Here is a 22,941-nt window from a genome sequence, read left to right on the forward strand (position 1 = left end):
CCCCTCCTCCAGTGGTAGGAGACCTCTGGCCTTCCTTCTTCTCAGCATAGGATGATTTCCTGATCCTCCCCTACATGCAGAGGCTTTTTTTCTTTTTCTCTCCCTCACAGCGAGAGTGAGTTGGTCTTCACCTCCGCCCTCGGGGTGAAAGGGTTTTTCTGCTCTTTCCCCAAAGGCTTTTAAACTTTTGTTCCACTGAAAGTGTCTGGCTGGGTCTGTCTGGTGTCTTTCCTGCTCTGGTGGCCACTCTTCTCCTTCAGGCCTGCACTACCAAGAGCAGCTTTCTCTGGTCCCCCGCCCTGTGCTTAGTTTTTCTTATGAGTGCCTAAAGGTGTTTTGTGGAGAAGAGCTTATGAGTGGGTGTGACGTGCCCTTGTATCTGCTTCCAGAGTTTTTGTACTCTTGTACTGGCCCACACCTGGCTTTTAGAAATTTGTTGAAAAGTTTAGCTGAATTCTTTTTACCCACCTGCATTGTGGCCTCACTCTCTTCAGGGGCACCTGGCTGCCATTGGGTTTCGGGCTACTTGGTTGTCCTGTGACCTTAGCTCCTTGTTGGATTCATGAGAAGTTATGATTTTGTAGATTACCTGGCTTTATCTTGTTTTTAGGGTGAGAGCAATGCTGCTTCCATTTTTTAGGCCTCACTTGCACGCTTGATGTAATTCACACTTCTTTATTTTGTTGTCAGATGAGCAAGTGGTTATTTCTCTGTCCGTTCCATCATTTAGCCAATTTTTAGGAAGAGTTTGGCCATATCTTTGAAAACTAATATACACATGCACTTTTTTCCCAATATCTCTGTGATATTTGCAGCATATGTCACGTACACTTCTAAATGACTATGTGAATGCAAAGAAGTAACTACTTAGGATGCTGCAAGCCACAGTAGTTGTAGATTTTCGTTAAAAACCATGGGAGTTACAGAGTAGTTTGACCATACAGTGTTCTGAACATTATTCTAAGGTATATAATTTATTATGCTCTGACTTGTTTTGAAAGCGTAAAGTGCTTTGAGATTGCCTAGCTTTTTGGCTATCTGTTCTATAAATAGACATGTTCTTTAGAGAAGAAATTACATCTGTAAAATTTTCTTTGCTATTAATAGGCTTTCAGATACAGTTGAAAGGAATTCAAAGATTTAGAAATATATATTTAATGAGGGTGGAATGCTAAGCAATGTGCTAATACGATCTATTATTTTCTTTATTAAAGATAAACAATTTCTCATTATATCTTGTTCAGTTATATAGAATTAATTTAAAGTAATTATACTTCATTTAATTTTATAGTTATAATGGAGAATGGGATCTAGCTCAAAAAGCATTGGATGATATTATATACAGAGCCCAGCTAGAATTATATCCAGAGCCATTGCTGGTAGGTGTCTCACTTATTTATGTAAATTTTGTAATTTAAAATTTCTCAATTTAGAACTATAAATTGAGAAGTAGCCATTTGTAGTGCATTAATACATTATCAGTACTCAGTGATTCATGTTCCTGTTATAGTGGAAAAATTTGTTACTCGAAAAAGGTATATATAATTTGAAAATTTCATTAGGCTAATGTTTTAGCCTGATATGAATAGTCATTTTCACTTCTAAGAATATTCTCATTAACATGCTCAAGCTGCATTTATTAATTAGCATTAGGCATTTGGAAATATAGTTTAGTATTTTGGAATTTTAAATTTCATCACATATATTTTTAACCATGTTTCCTTCTGCGTTCTTACTCCTCATTTTAGAGGATCTTATGGAAGATCTTGAAGGAATTATTCTTTTTAAAAATCTGTTAAAATTTAGCATCTTGGGATAAACAACATGGTCCTAATGTCTTACACAGGGAACTATACTCAATATCCTGGGATAAACCATAATGGAAGAGACTATAAATAAAGAATGTATCTGTCTGTGGATAACTGAGCGAGTTTGCTGCACAGCAGAGGTTGGCACAACATTGTCAATCAGCTCTACTTCAATAAACAAATTGAAAAAAGAATTTAACATCTTGTTTTATCTAAGGGTATAATAATACATCTGTTTAATGCCAATCTTGAACTATATTTTTCCTTTTTAGGTTGCCAATGCAATACAGGCTTCATTGCCTCATGGTGCCATGAAATCTAGTAAGGAGGGTACAAGGTGTATTCAAGTTGAAATCACACCAACTTCCTCTAGAATATCGAGAAATGCAGTAACCAGCATGTCAATAAGAGGTCATAGGTGGAAAAGACATGGTAAGAAATAAAACACTCCTCAAATTAGAGGATTGTTATTGCTGTCCCCTTCTTCTCTGTACTTAAGGTGCTGTAACTTCTAAATTTGGTAAATAATATCATAGTGGCATGGAATAAAGAGCTGTTGGATCACCTATAACTTTTCATTTCTTATCCATGAATGGCAGGCAATAAGAATACAGAGCCCCTTGTGTTACATATACGGATGAAAATTTATTTAAACATTGTATTGGCTCTTAAATTTTATTTCAACACAGTAGGAGAGTAGGAAATGCATTTTTCAATTATTAATACATTTTGGGTTTCTGTTCACAACTATTTGCAAATATTCCTTAATGTTTCTGATTTTTCAACTTTTTAGCAGGTAAACTTGCATATTGAAATGGAACAACCAATAGGGACTTTAACATTTTCTTCTGGACATCTTGGTAAAGAATCCCATGGTATTGATACAACTCTAGGCATTTGTATTTTCTAGAAGTTAATTTTCTTGTAAGATTGTTTGTTTTAGTATCCCTTCTTGACTGCTTCATTTTATTATTTAAAAATTCTACTGGAAGTGAATTTTATTTACCATGACCTTCTTAATGCTTTCCATCTCTCTCCGTTCTCTTATAACTTATTATTTTTTATTTAATTTCTTATTCTTTTTATAACTCACCTCCTACCTAGAAGTTGTTGTAGTCGGCAAGAATCAGTGTAAGGAGATTACTATCACTTTCCTAGAAGTTAACCATAGAATGGGAAGCAAAAAGCCATTTCTTTGCTCCAAGCAAACATATATATTGGAGTAAAACAAAATCGATTGTCTGTTTTCTCCTTGCTACAAACTGCAATGAAAATGGTAGCTCCTTTTGGTATATTTGATAGTTCCAGTTGTCTCTATGATATCTATAGTGAAAATGCAAAAGTGAGAAGAGTGAGATTATTCACTACGAAATAGAAAGTTGATGATGAGAACAGCTGCCATTGTTTCTACTCAGGGAATCTAGGAGACAGTATGTCCAAAAAAAAATGATGATGAAATTTTCCAGCTTAACCAATGATCATTTTCAATCTTTTCCTTTTTTAAAGTAATGTGACCAATTCTCGAAAGTCCTTTAGGAAGGCACAAAAGAGGTGGTAAATATTTGCCATTATCAAGGCAAATTATGCTACTGTTTAAGACATATAGTCAGCGTCTAAACATACATCAGTTTCTTCAGTGAAAATTATGCTACAGTTTGGGACTAGATTACAGGTAGAAAGTCATTTAATTAGATATCACCATGTTCCCCTAGAGATCCGTTTTCTGTTTAAGCATTAGCAAGTGAAAATATACACAGAGGCAATGACCCAGATCGTATGCGTCTGTTGTGGCCATAATTGCTCCAAAATTACCACTACAGGAAATGCAAGAATGAATTTTAATTCCTTTTTCACTTACCCTTCTTTCTATTTAGGTGGACATATTGGGAACTAGGGGAAAAATATAGGTCCTGCAGTTAAAAATGTGAAATATTGAAGTTTAATTGTATTTGCACATATGTATGTGTGAAAGAAGATTTGTGTATGTGTCCATAAGTGCATTTAATGGAATAAGATGTGTACTGTGCAATAAAATAGAAATAATTTTCCAGAAATATTGTATAGCAGTAAATTACCAAAGCAAGAAAAGACTACTTCAATATATTGTATATACTAGATTCTTACATATCTTCCAGATTTTATATTGGCTACCACTTGAAGGGTTGGCACAGTCTTAAGGCTACAGCCTTAACCTTACTTGTCACCTGTCTCCCTACACTTATTCAATCTTAACAACTCTTAACACTTGGGCAACTCCTGTTTATGATAAAAAAAAAAGTCAAGGATGAGGATTTAAAGAGAACGAATTGTGAAAAGCAAGTCAGGCGCATGTAGAATGTAGCTAAGTCTTGTTTACCACTCTTCTGCAGTGTGAATTCTCTTTATCCAGTGGACTCTAAAATATTCCTAGTCCAGGGTCCTTATTTATCTCTACAGGTAGGTTGCATTCTCCCTTTTTAGAGTAGTCTTGGCTTTCCTTCCTAGAGCAGTATTTTTCATTGTTACCCTGTTTTGCTGAATTGAAAGCTTTTCTGTTTTTCATCTCCATGGTCCTGATTCCTATTTGAACACCTTATCATTGTCCTGGGCTCTAGCTGACACTGGCTTCTTGTGGGGAAGATAGGTATCTTTACTATAGTTTTTAAATATATAGATCATTCTCAAGTTGTAAATGGATTTTTAAATTATATTTGTTTATATAAATTATGTTTATTATATTACATTCACATGTGAATTATATATATATTATAACAATTTTATTTATACATTAATTTTTGCAGAAACTATGTTAAAGGGCATGTGGATTCCAGGGTGATCCACAAAAACCTTATGATCTTATAATGTTTCTGAAGCACAGCACTGTAGCATGTAAGCTTAGTTTATGACTGTGTGAAAACACATTTAGAGTTTCTTTGTTTCATGGAATGCTAAATGTGTTTCGTGTTCCAGCTCTATCCCTACCATTCCCTTCCCACACCAACCCTCCCAGGAGGAGGGATTTCTTCCCAGACCCTGAACTGTATCATACGGTAGGAATATGGAATATGCAACTTTAAGGCAGTGATGATGAGAGTTGGGGAAGGAGAAGGGACAAGAAACATGAACTTTAAGGAATACTCTTTTTTTTTCTACTCCTTGTCTTTTTCCTTGTTATTGCTAGTGCTGGGAAAGAAGAAAGCAATTGGCCCTTTTTTTTTTTCTTTTCTTGGATCTCTTCCCTTTTTCTTCTCTTTTTTCTTTTATTTGTGTCTTTTTAAAAAATTGAGATATAATTGACATATAATATTAGTTTCAGGTCTACAACATAATGATTCAATATATGGATATATTGTGAAATGTGATCACAATAAGTCTAGTTAACATGCATTTCCACACATAGTTACCCTTTTTTCCCCTCATGATGAAAACTTGTAAGATCTTCTCTCTAAGCAACTTTCAAATACACCATACAGTCTTATTATTAACTATAGTCACCATGCTGTACATTACATCCCCAAGACTTATGTTTTTATAACTGGAAGTTTGTACCTGTTAATCACTTTCACCCATTTCACCCACTCCCACTTCCCACCTCTGATCTCTGTATCTAGGAGTTCTTTTAGATTCCACATATAAGGAATCTCATATGGTATTTGTCTTTCTCTGTCTGACTTATTTCTTAGCATAATGCCCTCGAGGTCCATCCATGTTGCTACAAGTGACAGGAGTTCCTTCTTTTATGGATAAATAATATTCCATTGTATATATACCACATTTTCCTTGTTCATTCATTTGTCGATGGACATTTAGGTTGCTTCCATATTTATGTCTTTATTTATTGCCTCTCTCCTTTTTTCTCCATTTTCCATCCTAGCTGGGGAGAAGAGGGGCAGGAGTAAATGAGGTTGTCCCACAGAAGCAGCCAAGCAGAACTTTCTTTTTTTCTTTCCATCTCCCTTTTTCATTAAGGAATGTAGATAATTAAGCCATTAGTGTGTTTGCACATCTGAGTCACCAGAAATTGCACACGCAAACAAATACATTAAATTGGAGCAGTTAATCACATGTATTCTTTTTATTATTTGTAACAGAAAAAATCTCTTTGTCTTTACAGCCAAAACCAATTCATGGTTTAGTCTTTCGAAAATTAATTTGGAACAATTTTAATCATTTGCATTCAAAAATTTTTTTCTGAGCTCTTTTAGAATGTATCAATATTTCAGGATTCTCTGAAGCTTCACAGATCTGCCATTCTTTTCTTAAAGTTAAGAATTTATCTATAGTTTATATTTTAATGGAAAATGTCCTTTTGGAAGGTAAAAAATTACTTTAGCATTTCCACACATTTCAGAACATATATCCCTTGCCATCATCTTATTATTGTTAAATAACAACCCAAATTTCTAGAATTATATTTTGGATGGTTCAATTTTTAAATTATTATTATTAATAGACTTTATTTTTAAGAGCAGTTTTAGGCTCACAACAAAATTGAGTGGAAAGTACAGAGTTCCCATATACCCTCTGACCACTGCCCTCTGTCAGCATGCTTTATCCACCCTGACTATCAACATCCCAAGCCAGGGAGATGTCGCAAGGCCCTGTAATTTTAATTCTGATCAGACACAGTGACTAAATAGGGTGATTTTTAAAGAAAGGTTGGTTTCAGCTGAAGTATTGTTTTGGAGAGACATGTTTGAGAACTAGTGTGTTTGCCTGATTTTCCCCACTTTTCACTTAATTATTTTAATATTGTACTGGCATGGCTTAACTTAATGTTGTGTTTTCAGACTTTTTAAACTTTGTGTATAAATTTTTGAGAAAGGTTTAATGAATTCATAATTCCATGTCAATACATATGTTTGGAAAGTAAAATTACAATGTAGAGTTGCTGCTTTTGACTTTCAAGGGTCATAGTTTCAGAATTAATAGCTTTATATACATTTATATAGATTTGTTTATATAGATTTGTTAATTATTTTAAGCATATTGTGTTTCACTTAGTGTGTATTTTTTAAATCTAGATTTTTGAGCCACCTACAGATTGAGGGCTATTTAGAAGTCATAATTTGAAAGTAAAATGCAATTAGAGAAAGATAATAATTGAATAAAGATTTTAAAAATCATTAAGTAAGGTAAGAGAAGAATGTGAGTAGATTATGACCGTCACAAGAATCAAAATGAAAATTCCAATAAGAAAAATAAGATAAAACGTGAAATAATCAATTTTTTAAATTAATAATAAAAATGCAGTTTTATTTTCTTAAATATTTATTACGTTTAAAAAATAAACAGAACTAAAAGGAAAACAGAAGGTATTTCTTTATAATTATGCTTCTGTTCTATAGTTATTCTTAAATGTTGCTTCTAAAGCTATTTTCATTATCTACCATTTCAGCTATGAGAGCCCTTTTTCTTAAATCCCTGAATGATTCTCTACAAGATTCTATTATACAATCTATACTTATTTATTTCCTTGTACTTTTCCATTCCTTCTCCTCTCCCAGAGCAAATTTAATTGCTATTTTTTTTCTTTGTCTCTTTCCTCACCACCGCCACCATTATGACTCACTCTTCCACTTTTTAAAAAATTATCTATACTTGGAACAATGTAACAACTTTCCTCCTTTCTTTTAAAATGGTTGTTGAAATACCCATTCCATGAAAGTCCTCTAATTAAGTTATTGTTGCAAATAATGAGTGCTTATAATTTTTGCCAACTAGTTATCTGATAAAAGTCTTATCTAGTGAAATCCTAATTCTTTATTACTGCCTACCTTTTTTCCACTTGTGTATTTGTGAGATAATGAGACAAGTCAGTGAAAAGCATTTTGGTATGCTTTAAAGCACTCTGTAAAGGCTGACTTTTATTAATTTAAAACTATTTACTTTGTTTTATTAACTGCTCAATAATTGTATTCTTGATAAGCTTTTTTTAGCCAGCTTGCTATTCAGATCATCCTGTGATTGATCAACCCTTTCATTGGCTTTCCTCAATTTGAGACAAACATGTTTAGTTTGAGTGTAATATCAAACAAAAAAGTATACATATGTGATATAATAGTAATGATCAGTTTATGATTTTTTTGTAATTTCTAAAGCCCTGAGGTATAGTACTTTATTATCTGACATGTATAACACCATTACAGTCAGGATTTTTTAGAAAGTTGTTTTAATACTTGTTGTCTCAATCCCAAATTGACAGGTAAATAGAATAGATTGAACTTATATTCTCATTTATGTACGGTTACAACTGTTTGCAACAGGTAGGTGTAACAATAAAAGCAATATTTGTAATCTAGATTCTTTGAATTTTGCCCTGCTTTTGGTCCTGGAATATGTTAAATGGTTTATTTTTATAATATTGCATATCATTATTTTGACTTAGGAGATCCAAGAGTACAGAGTTTTAAGCAGTGAAAAAGAATGGAAAATAAGTACTATATATATTTTTAAGTCTTCTAACTTAGTACTACCAAATCAGTACCCTGAGAATTTTAGAGTATTTAATTAATTATATGGAATGTTTAAGTGAAAAATGAAACAAAATATAGTTTACATAGAGTGAATCTAAAGAAAGTGAAGTTTCATGTTGTTACAGCTGTTTGTTGCATTTTCAGCATTAAGTTCCTATTTAAAGGATGCCAAGGTAGTTAAATAAATTTAAACGATTATAATAAAATTCAAAGATACCTGTGATTATATTTTTAAAAAATGACAAAAAATGTGACTTGTTTCAGTTTGCCCAGTGATCTAGGACTAACTTATTAGATGAGATAAGAAATGGAACAATAAAAAGATGCAATTCATGTTGGAAAATAGTTTATTTAAAACTGATTATTTAAAAAAATGGATATTGATTTAGAAAATGTTAATAATTTCTATCATATAATATATTGATAAATAGGACATTAATAACTTTCTAACTGTTGAGCAAATTGGAATAATTATAAGAGATATATTTTAGTTAAATATTAAAAAAAGATTATTTGTAAAAATTTCAAAACATTTAAGCTAGTCTTTCTAGATACTGCAGAAGGTAAATGCCATAAATTTTGACACAGAACATTTATTTTGTTAATCAGATTTTATGACTTTATAAGTAAAGCATTTGAGGAAAAACAAAATTGCTGATAGTTATAAAAGCATTTTGAAAAATGAAGAAATGGTAATTTTAAACTCAAAAGTAGCAAACTTTAAAGAATTGGCTATTGGAATTCTACATGTACAATTAGAAATTTATAATGCTTATGTTTTTATTTTAAAAGTTGTTTAAACTTTTTAAAGAAATTTAGAAAAAATCATTTTGAGAAGCTCCATTATTTTTAGATTCTAAAATGCTGTTTGAGGAACAAATTTTCTTTTCCCAATATAGATGATAAAAAAACATTAGAACCAAAAATAAGCATTTCCTTCTGACCAAACTTAGCATTGCATGAATTTTAACTGACATTTTTGATATTGACCTTTTACTCATGGAAGACAAAATAATATATTAGAAAATATTGGGTGACACAAAGAAAAAGGACATATTGACCAGAGAGCTAAAATACAATTGATACATGTGAACATAAGGCTTAAAGAGGAAGACAGTAGTCTTAAGAATTCTGGCCAACTTTAGAGGCAAACAAAAAGTCTTAGTTTATTTCTAGATAAAATAAAGTAATTTTCTCTACAGAGAAGCAAGATAGTTAAAATTATTTGTTTTATGAGGCAAAAACGGTTGTTTGTAAATGACTGTGTTCTACATTTTTTTTTTTTAACTAAGGATGCCTTATATAATTCTGGCTGTAGTTAAGGAACTTATTATTTATTGTTATTTATTATTGAGCTTTACCCTTCCCCCAACCTTTTAAGGAGCATTTGTTGTACAATGTGCACAGAGGAAGAAATAAGCTTTTATAGATAGTTTTTTAGTAGATGTTGCTTACCAGTTTTTGGACTCTCTGGTCATGAGGATCTTTAATCATGGAGGATTCACCTGATCCAGCAGCAGTGTTGGCAGTTCTCAAAGAGATTTTTTTTTATACTTGAGATTAATAAAGATGAAAAGTTATTGCAAGTAATTGAATTTACCTCGATAAGGGGCATTGTGTAATTTACTATATACACAAGTTAAAGACTTGCCTGTTCTTACTTAAGGAATCTGGTAATATTTCCTAACCAATGTGTCCGTAAATAAATTGTTCTTGTCCAGACTGTGTTTCTTCTTTGTGACCCAGGCTGCTCTTTTCTTACCTGGAAATTCTGCTTCTGGCTTCAGGATTAATATTACTAAATCTTAGTAATTCATGTTCTTGCTCAGAGTGTAGCCCCTTAACTGCCAGGACCTTATTCTGTGTTTCTATGGCAGCTTTACTTCACTCTAATCTGCCTTGCAAATTACTGGCCCAGGCTGTGGACTGTTACAGTGCTGTTCTTTCTAACCCAGGACACACGTCGTGCTCAATATTTTGTGTTATACAGATGTGACTTCTGTTGATAAAGAATGCTAATAAAGTACCCAGATAATTTATCTGTGTACTTGTCAATGGCTGCCCATTGCAATCAGAACAAAGTCTGAGCTCTGTACTATGGCATAGGTGGCCCTGGTGATGTCTTACCTACCACTGTGATCTCATTTGAAGACCACTCTCATCTTTCCTTCTAACCCTTCAACGTTCTAAGCCGTTTCTGCCTTAGGGTCTTTGTACTAGGAATTGGGGATATTTGAGCTGAGATTTGAATTATTAATAAGTGCCAGCTTGAACTCTCTTCCTCCACATTGTTGTGTAGCCAGTGCTTTTTCATCATTCAGATTTCAGTTCAAATATCCTTTCCTCAAAGAGGTCTTCCCAGACCACCCATCGAAAGTAGACTTTCTCCCCGCTACCCTGCTTACTCTTTCCCATTATTCTTTTCTTCATTGCATTTTCCACTATCTAAAATTCCCTTGTTTACTTAATTCCCATACTACAATGTAAGTTCTGTGAGGGCAGTGTCTTTGTCTGTCTGGTTGGCCATTGTATCCCCAGAGTCTAAAACAATGTCTAGCACGTAATAGGTGCTCAAGAAATAGTTGAATGCATGAATAAGTGAATAAATTATAAATTTATAATATAGACTGAGCAATTTGCTTCTTTTTTCCTTATTTTATTGAAAAACAGTGCAACAACACGATAGTAAACTGGGTAGAGGAATATTCACTTATAATCCCGGTACTTAAACAATTACCATTTTACAGTTTTTTTTCCATACGTATATGTATTTTTCTTAGTTACGCTCTAATTAATTTTTTTTTACATACTGTGCTTTTGTTGAGTTAACACTGTCAAACATTTTCCCAAGTTCTTCTAGTAAGTCCCATTATTTTAATGGCTACATAACACCACATTGAGTTTATATTCCAGCATTTACTTAACCATTGCCTTAATATGCTAAATAATTTGTTTCTAACTTTTTGCTATTATGGATAACACTGCAATGAATAGCTTAATGAATATAGAAAACATTTGTCTTCCATTGAATAGAATGAATTGTAAACATCAAACTGGGTAATATGAAATTGTTCAGGTATTTTATGACATTTAAAATATATCTTATAAATTGTAAAAGAATATGTATGACTTTCTTCTGGGGTCTACTCTAAAATACTTTTCATAATTAATGTCAAAATTGTATGATACAGATTAATTTTTTTAATGTCAGCTTATTTTATTGATTTTGCAAATGAATTTGCAAGTGTCTTAGGTCATAACCAGGTTCCTTTCTTTTTTTTTGTTTTTTTGGATTCACCTTGGTTGCCTTTTTTTTTTCCCCAGATTCCTTTAGACTTATGAATCAGTCTGAGTACAGAGTTGTGTAAATTCTGTGAATAATAAATTGCTCCTTTATTTAAATTGTCACTTTTAGTAAGTAGGGCAGCTGTGAAAAAATAGAAGCTAAAGCTAGGATAAAGAGTTTCATGAGTGACATAATGGAATAGATATTTGGGATTATAAAGTTACATATGAGAGAAATCACAACTTTTCATGATCAGTTTTAATGATATTTGCAATTTGTTTCACCTTTTTTTTTTTTTTCTCCCTCAAAGCCAGAAGAAATTTTGTAGGGAGAAATGATTTGAGTGGCTTTGAGAACCAATTTGGAAATGTCTATTAAAAGTATTCTTTAACTCTCCTCATATCTGTACATGGAGAGAATATTACCTATTTATAGAGGTTATACAAATAAAATATTCTCTGAGAAGTTTCTCTTTGGATCTTTTTTGAACTTTTCAACTTATTTGAAGTCAAATGTAAGTACTGTTTTTTTATAGGTATAGAACAATCATGACACATTTTGCATAAGATTTTAAGTTCTGGGCTTTTAAGCAGATTCTATTTTCTTATGCATTTATATTCCCTTAAAACATCTCCTTTATGGTCTTTTTAAAGAAAGAATAACTTTCTCTTCTTGTCCTCTGGATAACATAATAAAAGAACTATAGATTTAAAAATAAAAAGTCTTTCTGATGTTAATAAGCATTTTACTAAACCTACATTTAGAGGTAGCTACTACACTTTTCTAAAACAAAAATCCTTTGCTTTTCTTTGCCATCTAAAAATTCTTTTTATTTTGGCCACGCAACCCGTCATGTAGGATCTTAGTTTCCCGACCAGGGGTTGAACCTGCACCCCCTGCACTGAAAGTGCAGAGTTTTAACCACTCGACCACCAGGGAAGTCCCTAAAAATTCTTTTATGCTATACATTATTTTTTCATTTTATCAAGTCAAGTAACACATTCCCAGCTTACCTTTCTCATTCCTTCTTTATGGTCTTTCAACTTTATTTATTTTAATAATTTCACCTCATAAGTGGAGATTCGTTCAATTTATCAAACAAATGTTTATTAGGCACGTACTTAATGCAATCTACTTTCCTAGGAACTAGGTATACAGCAGTAACCAGATAAAAATCCCTGGCCTCATGGAACTTACATCTGGTAGACAAGATAAATAATTGTAGGTTAGAAAGTAATGAAGTGCTAAGAAGAAAAAGAAACAAAGTAGGGAAGAGGGCATATGAAATATGGGGAATATTGAAACTTGATGGGACGATCAGGGAAGACTTCACTGAGAAGGTTTTGAGAAAAGAGCTGAAGGAAGTAAGGAGGTGAGCCACGTAGCTATGTGGGGAAGAGCATTCCAGGCCTAGAGAATAGTAAGACCAATAAGAAGTTGTGTGTAGGGGGATTGGGTCACAGAATTATATAGGGGAAGAAGTTGGAGAAATAATAGGGAGCAAGATAACATAACAGATGTTTGCTATATAATTATCTTTCTTTATCCTGTAATTTTCCTGAGAATTATATTTCTTTTCTTTCTAGCTCTGTGCAGAATTACGTTTTTCTTTCTATGAATTTACTTTAATAAGCAGTTTAAAAGTTTTGTGGTTTTTACCATTTTTGAGTGATAACATACATAAACGAATTAAAGATTTTTGCTTGTGGAAAAACATATCTTGTTTTTCCACATGCCAGTTAATTTCATGATTAAAAAATATTAATGTTATTTTTTCTTGGGTTGCAGATCTTTACCATTATCCCAGTGAATGTGATTAGCAATCCAATTGCCTATTGCTATTTTATATAATACTCTTGTCATTTTCTAGTTTTTCCTGCAAAATTCTAAATTTTCACGTTGCAGCACCATTTTAATTTTCATTGACATCTTTTAAAAAATAAACCCAATTAAAAAAATAAATTAACCTTGAGAGTTATGACTTACTTAGGTTTTCTTAGGGATTTATTTGCTCTTGCTCTGTGTTCAGCCAAGTAATTTATTTGCTTTCTATGAAAATGGCCAGGAATCTAAGCAAGTAAGTTAAATGTAATTGAAAAATCTCTATCAGAGAATATTTAACTCAAATTGACTTTAATGAATTGAAGAGTTAGAACTTATAGTATGTTATACTGTTTAGATCCCCCACACAAGAGTTGTTTTAACTCTTTCTGAACTTCAGTTTCCTTGTCTGTAAATGGGAGTCAAACTGCCTGCTTCAGAGGTGCACCAACACATTATTCTAAGAATATAATTGAATAATATATGTGAACACTTTCAAGAAAACTATTTAGTGCCAATCAATGTAGTAGATTGTTTTCTATTCTGTTAGGCTACTTATGCTTATCTTTTAAAATTTTGTTAAATTTTAGTAATCATTGGCTTTGTTATGTCTGGATAATCTCAACAGTTTATAACTATTTTGCACTAATGATCCCGTTAATAGATCTTTTGTGAAACTGCTTCTACAGTGTAAATGGACAATTCTTGGTTGTCACCAACAGTGCCATGCTGATTTTACTCTCAGTTGCAGTGGCCTCTGGCATTTACCTCAGTTAGATTTTACTTGCCCTTACTTTGATTTTGTGTTTTTTTAATTAATTTTTGTTGGAGTATAGTTGCTTTACAATGTTGTGTCACTTGCCCTCACGTTGAAGACAACTATTAGCAATGGGGAATGGGCTTGTTTGGAACTTCTTAGTCTCATTAAACCTCTATTAGGGAAGCAGAAGTAGCAATGTCATACAACCTCACCAACATGCTTTGGTCTGTCTAGGAAATAAAAATTTCATTTAGAGTGTATTCAGTCAAAAGACGTGGATGGACCTAGAGTCTGTCGTACAGAGTGAAGTAAGTCAGAGAAAAACAAATATTGTATATTAATGCATATATGTGGAATCTAGAAAAATGGTACAGATGAACCTATTTGCAAGGCAGGAATAGAGACACAGATGTAGAGAATGAACGTGTGGACATGCGGTGGGGGAGAGGGTATGGGATGAACTGGGGGATTGAGATTGACATATACACACTGCCATGTGTAAAACAGATAGCTACTGGGAACCTGATGTATAGTGCAGGGAGCTCCGCTCAGTGCTCTGTTTTGACCTAGGTGGGTGGGATGGGGGGTGTGTGGTGGGAGGGAGGTACAAGGGAGAAGGAATATATGTATACATAGAGCTGATTCACTTTGTTGTACAGCAGAAACTAACACAACATTGTAAAGCAACTATACCCCAATTAAAAAAAAAAAGTTTATGAAGCGCTAGCTAATTGGGAAATTAATATACCAGCACATTGGCCTACCAGCGCAGGGCAATATGAAGCTTTGAGGACCTTTGGAGGTGCATATTGCTGCTGGGTATGGAGTACTCAGGGCATCCATAATAACTTTCATTTTAAGTTTTCAAAATTTGAAAGAATCAGAATAGAGCAGTGGTTCTAAACTTTGCTGCACATTGGTCATGTGGGAAGTTTTAAAAATCCCAGTGCCCAGGTCATACCTCATACTATTTAAATCAGAATGTCTAGGGTGAGAGCCAGGCATTCGTAGTACTTAAAGATGCACAGCAAAGTGGGCGCCCACAGGAATATATGGTTCTGGCCGCCAGTGTTTTGCCTGTTACTGTTTCACATGTTGTAGCACCATTCAGGAGACCTTGAAATGAAAAATATTTGAAAATAGTGGGTAATGTCCCTCACACAGATTTGTGTTCTACATTTTAAAAGAGTATATACTGTTTTACATAGTCTTATGGTGTTTTGAACTTTAATTTTCATTACTGGTCCATGGTAGACATATTCATGTTATTTTTTCCCATCTGTTACAGATATTTCCTTGACAACTTTAAATAAACCATGGCTTTGTGATTTGAGACACAATAAAATGTCTACAAGTATTAACTCGTTAGGCGTTTCATTCCTTTGTTTCGATTCCAAATGACCATTTTCAGAATAAAGGACCAATAGCCAATTTGTTTTTCCAAATCCATTTTTATTTTTCTCCAGTTTAGTAATGAACGGTTACAAATTAGCCTAAATTTATGGAATTAGTATGAGTCTGAAGGAATAGACTGTTTAATTATGTCACAGTCACGTTAATATTTACTAATATACAAGATGATTGGTGTGTGAAACAAAAACTATACCTGTAGCATTACTAACCATGATATAAGTGCATAAGCATTTTTCTAATATCATGGTTTAATTAAGGCAGTCTTAGTGTAATCTAATAAAAAAATTGTGCGAGGGGAATTCCTAAGTGGCTTGGTTCCTCATGTTAAGAAGAGCTAAAGTTTTGGCTATAAATCCTTGAAAATTTGCCTAAAGCTTGACATAAGTTCAAGTGGTCACAATATTATCTTAAAAATAATAGAAATTCTATTTTAAACTATAAAAAAATTTCTGTTTCATAGTCCACATCAAATATATGTGTGAAAAAATACAGAACATTAATTGATGCTCTGAGTTTTGTCATTGTCATTTGAAATTAAAGAACATGACCCCATTGTCTCCAGTGCTGTCAGAGTATGGTGAATTATGGTAATTTCTACAGTGCAACTATTTGGCTTAACACCTAACATTCACTCGTCCAGTTTTTGTTTTGGATCTTTTCGCTTTTCTTGTTTTGCATTTTTATTTTGTTTTGTTTTCAGCCATCATTTTGTCTTATCATCTTCAATTCTAGAGCAACCTGACAACAATAATGATACTACTGAATTGGGCATCCTTGTCATTCCTGAGATTAGTGTCACAAATGTGGCCGGAGAGAGGACCGGGAATGGGGAAAAAGGCAGAACACTAGGAGAGATTGATGCTCAGCATATACAGGGTGTACAGGAAACAACCACAGATCCTAGAACTGAGAGCAAAGGCTTGCCAGAGATCAGGAGGCAAAAATCTGTAAGAAAAATGATGGAGGACGGAATAAACTCACCTGGCAGAGTGCAGTTTTAGCAGAGCACTTTATAGCTGCACTCCAAGGTATCTCATGGCAAAGGGTCACTGCTGCATGTTTTAAGCAACAGTTGCACAGTCACAAAAATTTTGCATGTCACCTAATCAAAATGCATGAATTATGTACCACAGTTTCTCAATGACTCTTAATGCTCTTTGGAATGGTCGTAGCTCTGCTCTCTGAGTAAACAGTTATGAAAATGAGGCAGAAAATTGCTTCCAAAATAATTTTCTGCTTATGTTTTGAGATCTAAAATTACTTTTTTATCTTTGTATTTTTGCCATCTTTGATATGAAGGAGAATGTATAAAAAATTTTAACAAGTTTGAGCTTGTGATACTTATGGTCTGTATATTTTTCTCTTAGTAAAATAATCTAGAATGTGTAGTGCAACCTTTAAAAAAACCTTTGAAATATTTTAATACTATTTTTTAAAAAGTTCCTTGGTATGGTCTTTGATTTTACACTGCTTTGCTACTGGGGGAGAGTTTACCTCTAGTTTTACTGTGTGGTATTTTTCCTAATTGTTTCTGATCTTTTGCATGAATAGTAAGAGAACTTTTTCTAAAAACACAGTGGGGTGTGGTTTATGGCATGCTTTTCGTTTAATACACTCTAAATTACTCTTATTTAATTACAATGAACTATTGTTGACATTTTATAGAATGTTTTGATTATCCTTTGATTTTGGTCTATAATCTGTTGCTTTACATATTTTGCTAAAATTTAATGTATTTAAAGTATACTTGATTTGGTATGAATCATGAAAAAACAATTACTTAAAATGCTTAATGTTAATTAATTTTTGTTATTTCTTTGTTTAGGAAATACAGAATTAACAGGTCAAGAAGAACTGATGGAGATATCTGAAGTTGACGAGGGATTTTATTCCAGGGCTGCGTCTAGTACTAGCCAGTCGGGTTTATCAAACAATAGTCAAAATTGTAGTAACAAGGGAAGTGTAGGAAAGACTCAGAGACGGTCAGGAGGAAACAAAACTGGAGGAAAAGAAAAAGAAACTGCAGGGGAGTCTTGCAAAGATCACTTTGCTCGAAAACAAACTCAGAGAGCCCAAAGTGAGAATCTCGAGCTTCTCTCCTTGAAGAGACTTACATTAACAACCAGCCAATCTCTGCCTAAACCTAATAGTCATGGTTTGGCTAAGACCGCTGCGACCGTATTCAGTAAATCCTTTGAACAAGTTAGTGGTGTCACAGTCCCATATAACCCATCATCTGCTGTTGGCTGTGGGACTGGGACAGATACCAATAGGTTTTCTGCTTGTAGTCTGCAAGAAGAAACGCTTATTTACGTTTCTGAAAGGACTGAACTTCCAATGAAGCATCAAACAGGTCAGCAGAGACCTCCTAGTATTAGCATTACTTTGTCCACAGATTAATTTGTAAGAGTTTTCTCACGTAACCAGTGAATCAGAAAATACGACTTTGCTTGTTCATGAAAGTTCCCAGGGTCGTCTTTCATCCCTGTTCCTGACAGGAGCCCTGATGTCTTAAATTCTGAAGGCTACCTTGACTTTATGAAGGGAATAATGTCTAGGTTGCAGTAAGTTGAAATATGGTTTTGTTATTTCTTGGTTGTGTGTTTTCCCCTTGGCTTGAGTCTTTTTTTTTCTTTTCTTACTTTCTTATTTGTTTCTGTTGCCCTAAGATTGTCAGTGTGACAATACATTTTGGCAGGTTGTCTGATCAGATTGGTCACGGCTCATGAGAGGTTATGAGTCTTTTTCTTTAATAACTCCTATTTTGGTAGCTGTGTGTTTGGCCTTCAGTGTAAAAGGGAATCTCCTTGCATGAGAACAGTGTTTTCAAGGATGAGGCTGCTGTACAACTCCAGGAATTCTACAGCTGGCTGTTCAGCGAGCCAGTCTGAAAAACAGGCATGTGAAAAAACAAAAATGACGTGTATGAAAAGTGCCTGCTAAAAATGTTTGTAACCAGATCGTCTTTAAGATTAGTAGAACAGTTTATATAAAGCACTGGAAAATGCCTGGTAACTCCGTAACCTAAAATATGATATGATTCCAGGGGATGAGAAGAGGGGTTTCCATTGTTATCTTTGGAACATTTTTATATCAGAAATCAGATTGCTAGTAGATGTGTTGCTTTGAAGTGTTTGATCTGAATTTAGCAGGTGAAGATCCCTTTCAGTTCCTAAGATGTAATAGGCCATAAAACTGACTTACCCTGCTGCTGGACTTTGGAAAACGTACTTAGCTTGGATTCCCACAATTCAGAGCACACATCATTGAAGACTTCCTGGAAATGACTGAATTTTGCAACCCATCTCTCAAGATACCAGTGTTTACCATATTGAATTGTTTGTCTACAAATGAAGGAAATTAGGTAAATTTTTCATCTATAAAATATCATTGAAAGAAAATAAAAATAGTGAAATATGGACAAAGGACATTTATATATTAACTAATTTAGGGTTATATATGTTTGTGTTCTTAAATTTAAAATTTTAAGTATGAAAAATATTAAATGTGTTTCTTGTTTTGTGAACAGGCCTATTTGAAATGTTCTTGTTATGATAGAAAGAATAATCAATGTAGTTGCTCCCAACCAAAAAATAAAAATAAAAAGGCAATATGGCAGAAGCTAAACAAACTTGTATGTAGCTATAGAGAGTCAGGTGACATCCAGATGGATGTAAAAATTTGATGTTTGCTAGTGGTGGTCATTTCAGCTATGGTTGAGGTTCCTTATAAATCAAGTATACTTAAGTAATAATCTAGGGTAAGAGAGAGAAAGCAGGGTTGAGGATGAGAGAATAAGTTGATTGGGGAGGAAGATGTAGGGAGCTGTCCCCTTGTTAATGGTTAGTACACAGTAGTTTCCTTATTCACAGTCTTTAGCTGTGGTCACACAGAGAAAATGCTAGTTTTCCTCTTGTACCTGCTTATGCAGAGCTCAAATATGTGAAAAATTTGTTATGTCTTGAAGACTGCTAAAGCATTTTCACTATGATTGCAGTTTTGACCATAACTGCTTTGGCTATCGTTTTAAATCCAATTCTTCAAAAAGCATGAACTAGTTTTTATTCAGTAACCCTGAATAAAATATGGTTTTTAATGTAAGTGAATTTGATTTTTTTAGTGCCACTGATAGAAATGGAATAAGATCTATTGGCATACATTGTAGGAAAAAACAAAAAAAAGCAAAGCAACCAGACAGTGAAAGTTGATAAAGTATTAATTTAATAGAAATCCTGTCTACAATTTAAATCCTGTGTACAATTACTGTGAATTTCCTATTGTCTTTTTGTAATTCTTTAACAAAGAATTTCCCCTAGGTATAGCTACTAACAATATTAATAATAGTCTTAAGAACTAATTTAAAAGATTGGCATTGGAGGCAAGTTAAGGTGCTTAGGAAACATTATAGAATAAGTTTGAGGAAACATTAGCTGGCACAAATAAGAGATCAGATTTTAATGTTCAGCTGTTGTAATGGAACCTCATTTTGTTACTATTCTAGATCATTGCTGTTATAAATCATTGTGGTCTGAGGACCAGTAAGGAACATTGGCATTACCTGCCATCTTGTTAAAAATGCAGAATTTCAGAGCCACCTTAGATCTACTGAATCATAATCTGCCTTTTAATAAGATCTCAGGTGATTATTATATACATTAAAGTTTGAGAAGACAGTATCAAAGTGCAAACAAATCACTTATCTAATATTTAGAATTCTCAGTGTTCTCACAACCCTAGATCAAATATGTTGGATACTAGATCATTATAATCTTCATTGTTTTTAAAGCTAATTAATTTTTTAAGTGTCAACTGACTTAAGTCCCCTAATTCTAAATTTTTAATGAATCTCATTTATTTTTACAATAAAAATGTTAACATTTTATATTCTTCTGTTATTTGAAAATGGAATCAGAGCTGTAGATGCCTACAATTTTAAGTATGAAAGGGGTACCACCCTTTTACACAATGCACAACAAATCTGCATGTGTTTTTTCTTTTAAAAACCCTGAAGGCTTACTCAAAGGAGTGGTTCTGAATTTTTGCTCCAAGTAATTTGTCCCAGTTGATTTTCTGGAATGTGGAGTTATGGTAACAGTAAAATTCTTTAGTAGTACCTTTGATACTATTTCAAATAAAGATTATACATTTGAAAATTTTTATAGCAGTTATTAATACTGGGTAATGCTAACTGTGGTAACAATGATAATTATCCCTGCTCTTCTTGTCCCACTCATTTTTCCAAATTTGAAAGTTGGAGTGGCTTTTGTAGGTCATTTTCTTATGAAGATGCTGATGTGACCATTTGGTCACAGACCTTGTGTATATCCAGAGTAATACCTTTTACCACAAGAAGGATTCTTCACAAAACTGGTGCCTCGCACCCCATAGCTCAGAGGATCTGTGCAGACATTGTAGTCCCATTCCACATTTTAAACCTCTAAAAGATTCTTGAAATTACCCAACCTCTCACTCTTCAGATATCTGACTACCTGGGATATTCTAGTGAAGCTGGATGCCAGCTTTTCCGTTTTAGAATCCAAGTGGAGAGAGAAACAAAGACTTAAGGGGAGTGTCCCAGGGCAGGTGAGCACCCTGGAATCCCTTATTATACCACCATGGAACTTTTAAAGGCAGCTCTGTAGATTTGAAGAGTAGAAATTCTCAGTCCTTAAATGATTTCAGTGTGTTTTGAAAAAGCAATATTTCATTGCTCTTTTCAATTATGAAGTAACTACTTAGCAAACATTATTCAATAATAATTATAAAAGTTATTAACTTTTAAAGATAAAAAGTTAAAATAAAGGGAAATAAAAATTTTAAACCAAAATGGATGAAAAATGATCCCATTTTTAAGGGATTTTGTCTGTTTTGGAAGAATAAAATTAAAGTGTTGAAACCTTTAAATTTAAATTGTAAAGAAAAATACACCCTGAGACCTAATTTTCAGCAGATATTAAAGTAAGGCTATTTAACGTTTGAGTCTATAGGCACAATAAGTCTACACTTTATTAAAGGGAAGCACATCAAGGAAATATATCTGTTAAATAAGGTAACTGAAATTTTTTTTTTTTTTTGCGGTATGCGGGCCTCTCACTGTTGTGGCCTCTCCTGTTGTGGAGCACAGGCTCCGGACACGCAGGCTCAGCGGCCATGGCTCACGGGCCCAGCTGCTCCGTGGCATGTGGGATCCTCCCAGACTGGGGCACGAACCCATGTCCCCTGCATCGGCAGGCGGACTCTCAACCACTGAGCCACTAGGGAAGCCCCTGAAAAAATATTTTTTAAAAAGCCATTTAAAAAAAGAATAATTTGATGGGTACTTAAATTAATCATTGTAGATAGAAGTTAATGTATAATAGTGTCTTCCCAATCTTTGGATAAAAAATAAACTCTCTAGTCCTTTAATTAGCATGAATTTATACTTTTAGATTAATTGCTTAGTAAAATTATACTCAATACTTTGAGTTATTCACATTTATATTTAATATTGTTAAATTCTTCATCAGAGAACAGAAATATGTTGTCTTCTGTATTTTGTAACTTGTGCATACCTACAGAGATTACCAGTGAACGTTTTAGAAGATGCTTTTGTGTTTTTTAATAGTAGAGTTCTAGAGTACTTATGTCTTGATATGAAGTTTCTACTAGTAAACTGAAGGTCCTATTTCACATACTGTTATTTTCTCTTATGTGGAGTTTATTGTGTACCTCTTATCTTTATTTCTAATCACGTAGTGATACTAATCTTTTTATAGTAAATTGACTTGTTTCTAATCGTGTTCCTAGAGTTTACATTCCTAAAGAATAAATTACGACTTTGGATATTTTTATGTGCTCTCTACCTTTTTAAGGCTATGGAAATAAACTGGAGTTTAGTTTTTTGAAGTTTTGTATATTTGTGTAAATGTTCTCCATATGCAATACTTTATAGAGCAGTGTTGCCTCTTGTTTTAATGAAATAAAAACTGAAAAAATATTTTTTCCAGATCACTTTACTAATTAAAAAATCGTCATAAAATTTTGCAAAAGTCATGATGTGAAGGAAGAAATTAAAGGAGGAAGACTTAGGTGAGTTGAGCCATTGAGAGCTTTTGGGAGTAAGCCATAGGACAGTGACATCTCATTCCTGGCTTTACATTTTACATGGCTATGGATGAGAAGTGTGACAAGTTCATTAGTATCCATCCAAAAGAAGATGAGCTCCATGGGTCATGCACCAGTGACTGATTATTTGTCATACCAGAAGTACAGGCAAATTTAGATAACAGTGCTTTGCCCTTTTATCTTTCATATGGGTCTTTATCTCTTGAGTGCAGAGACTATATGCCCCTAGTTCCTAGCATAGGATTTTGTACATGGTAGGTATTGAGACATTCAATGAATGTGTGAGTTAGGTTG

At 33.4% G+C, this 22,941-nt stretch overlaps 1 protein-coding gene across 4 annotated transcripts in view; it reads left to right on the top strand.

Moving 5' to 3' along the window:
* The window catches only part of HYCC1 (hyccin PI4KA lipid kinase complex subunit 1), an 84,804-nt gene extending 62,283 nt beyond the window's left edge, over positions 1-22,521 (top strand). The window contains exons 9-12 of one of the 4 annotated variants that reach the window (XR_014326445.1): positions 1,292-1,379; positions 2,081-2,240; positions 17,369-18,907; positions 21,021-22,521. Coding sequence is in view for 3 of the 4 variants with exons in the window: in XM_082846371.1 (XP_082702497.1) it covers positions 1,292-1,379; positions 2,081-2,240; positions 17,369-17,943 (823 nt within the window). In the remaining variant the exon portion in view is untranslated. Of the gene's footprint in view, positions 1-1,291; positions 1,380-2,080; positions 2,241-16,275 lie in introns of all 4 variants that reach the window. The other 3 variants (XM_082846373.1, XM_082846371.1, XM_082846372.1) reach the window with 3 other exon arrangements.
* The last annotated feature ends 420 nt before the right edge of the window (positions 22,522-22,941 follow it).

Source organism: Leucopleurus acutus, assembly GCF_964270905.1.
Source record: "Leucopleurus acutus genome assembly, chromosome: 9".
NCBI classification, from domain to species: Eukaryota; Metazoa; Chordata; class Mammalia; order Artiodactyla; family Delphinidae; genus Leucopleurus; species Leucopleurus acutus.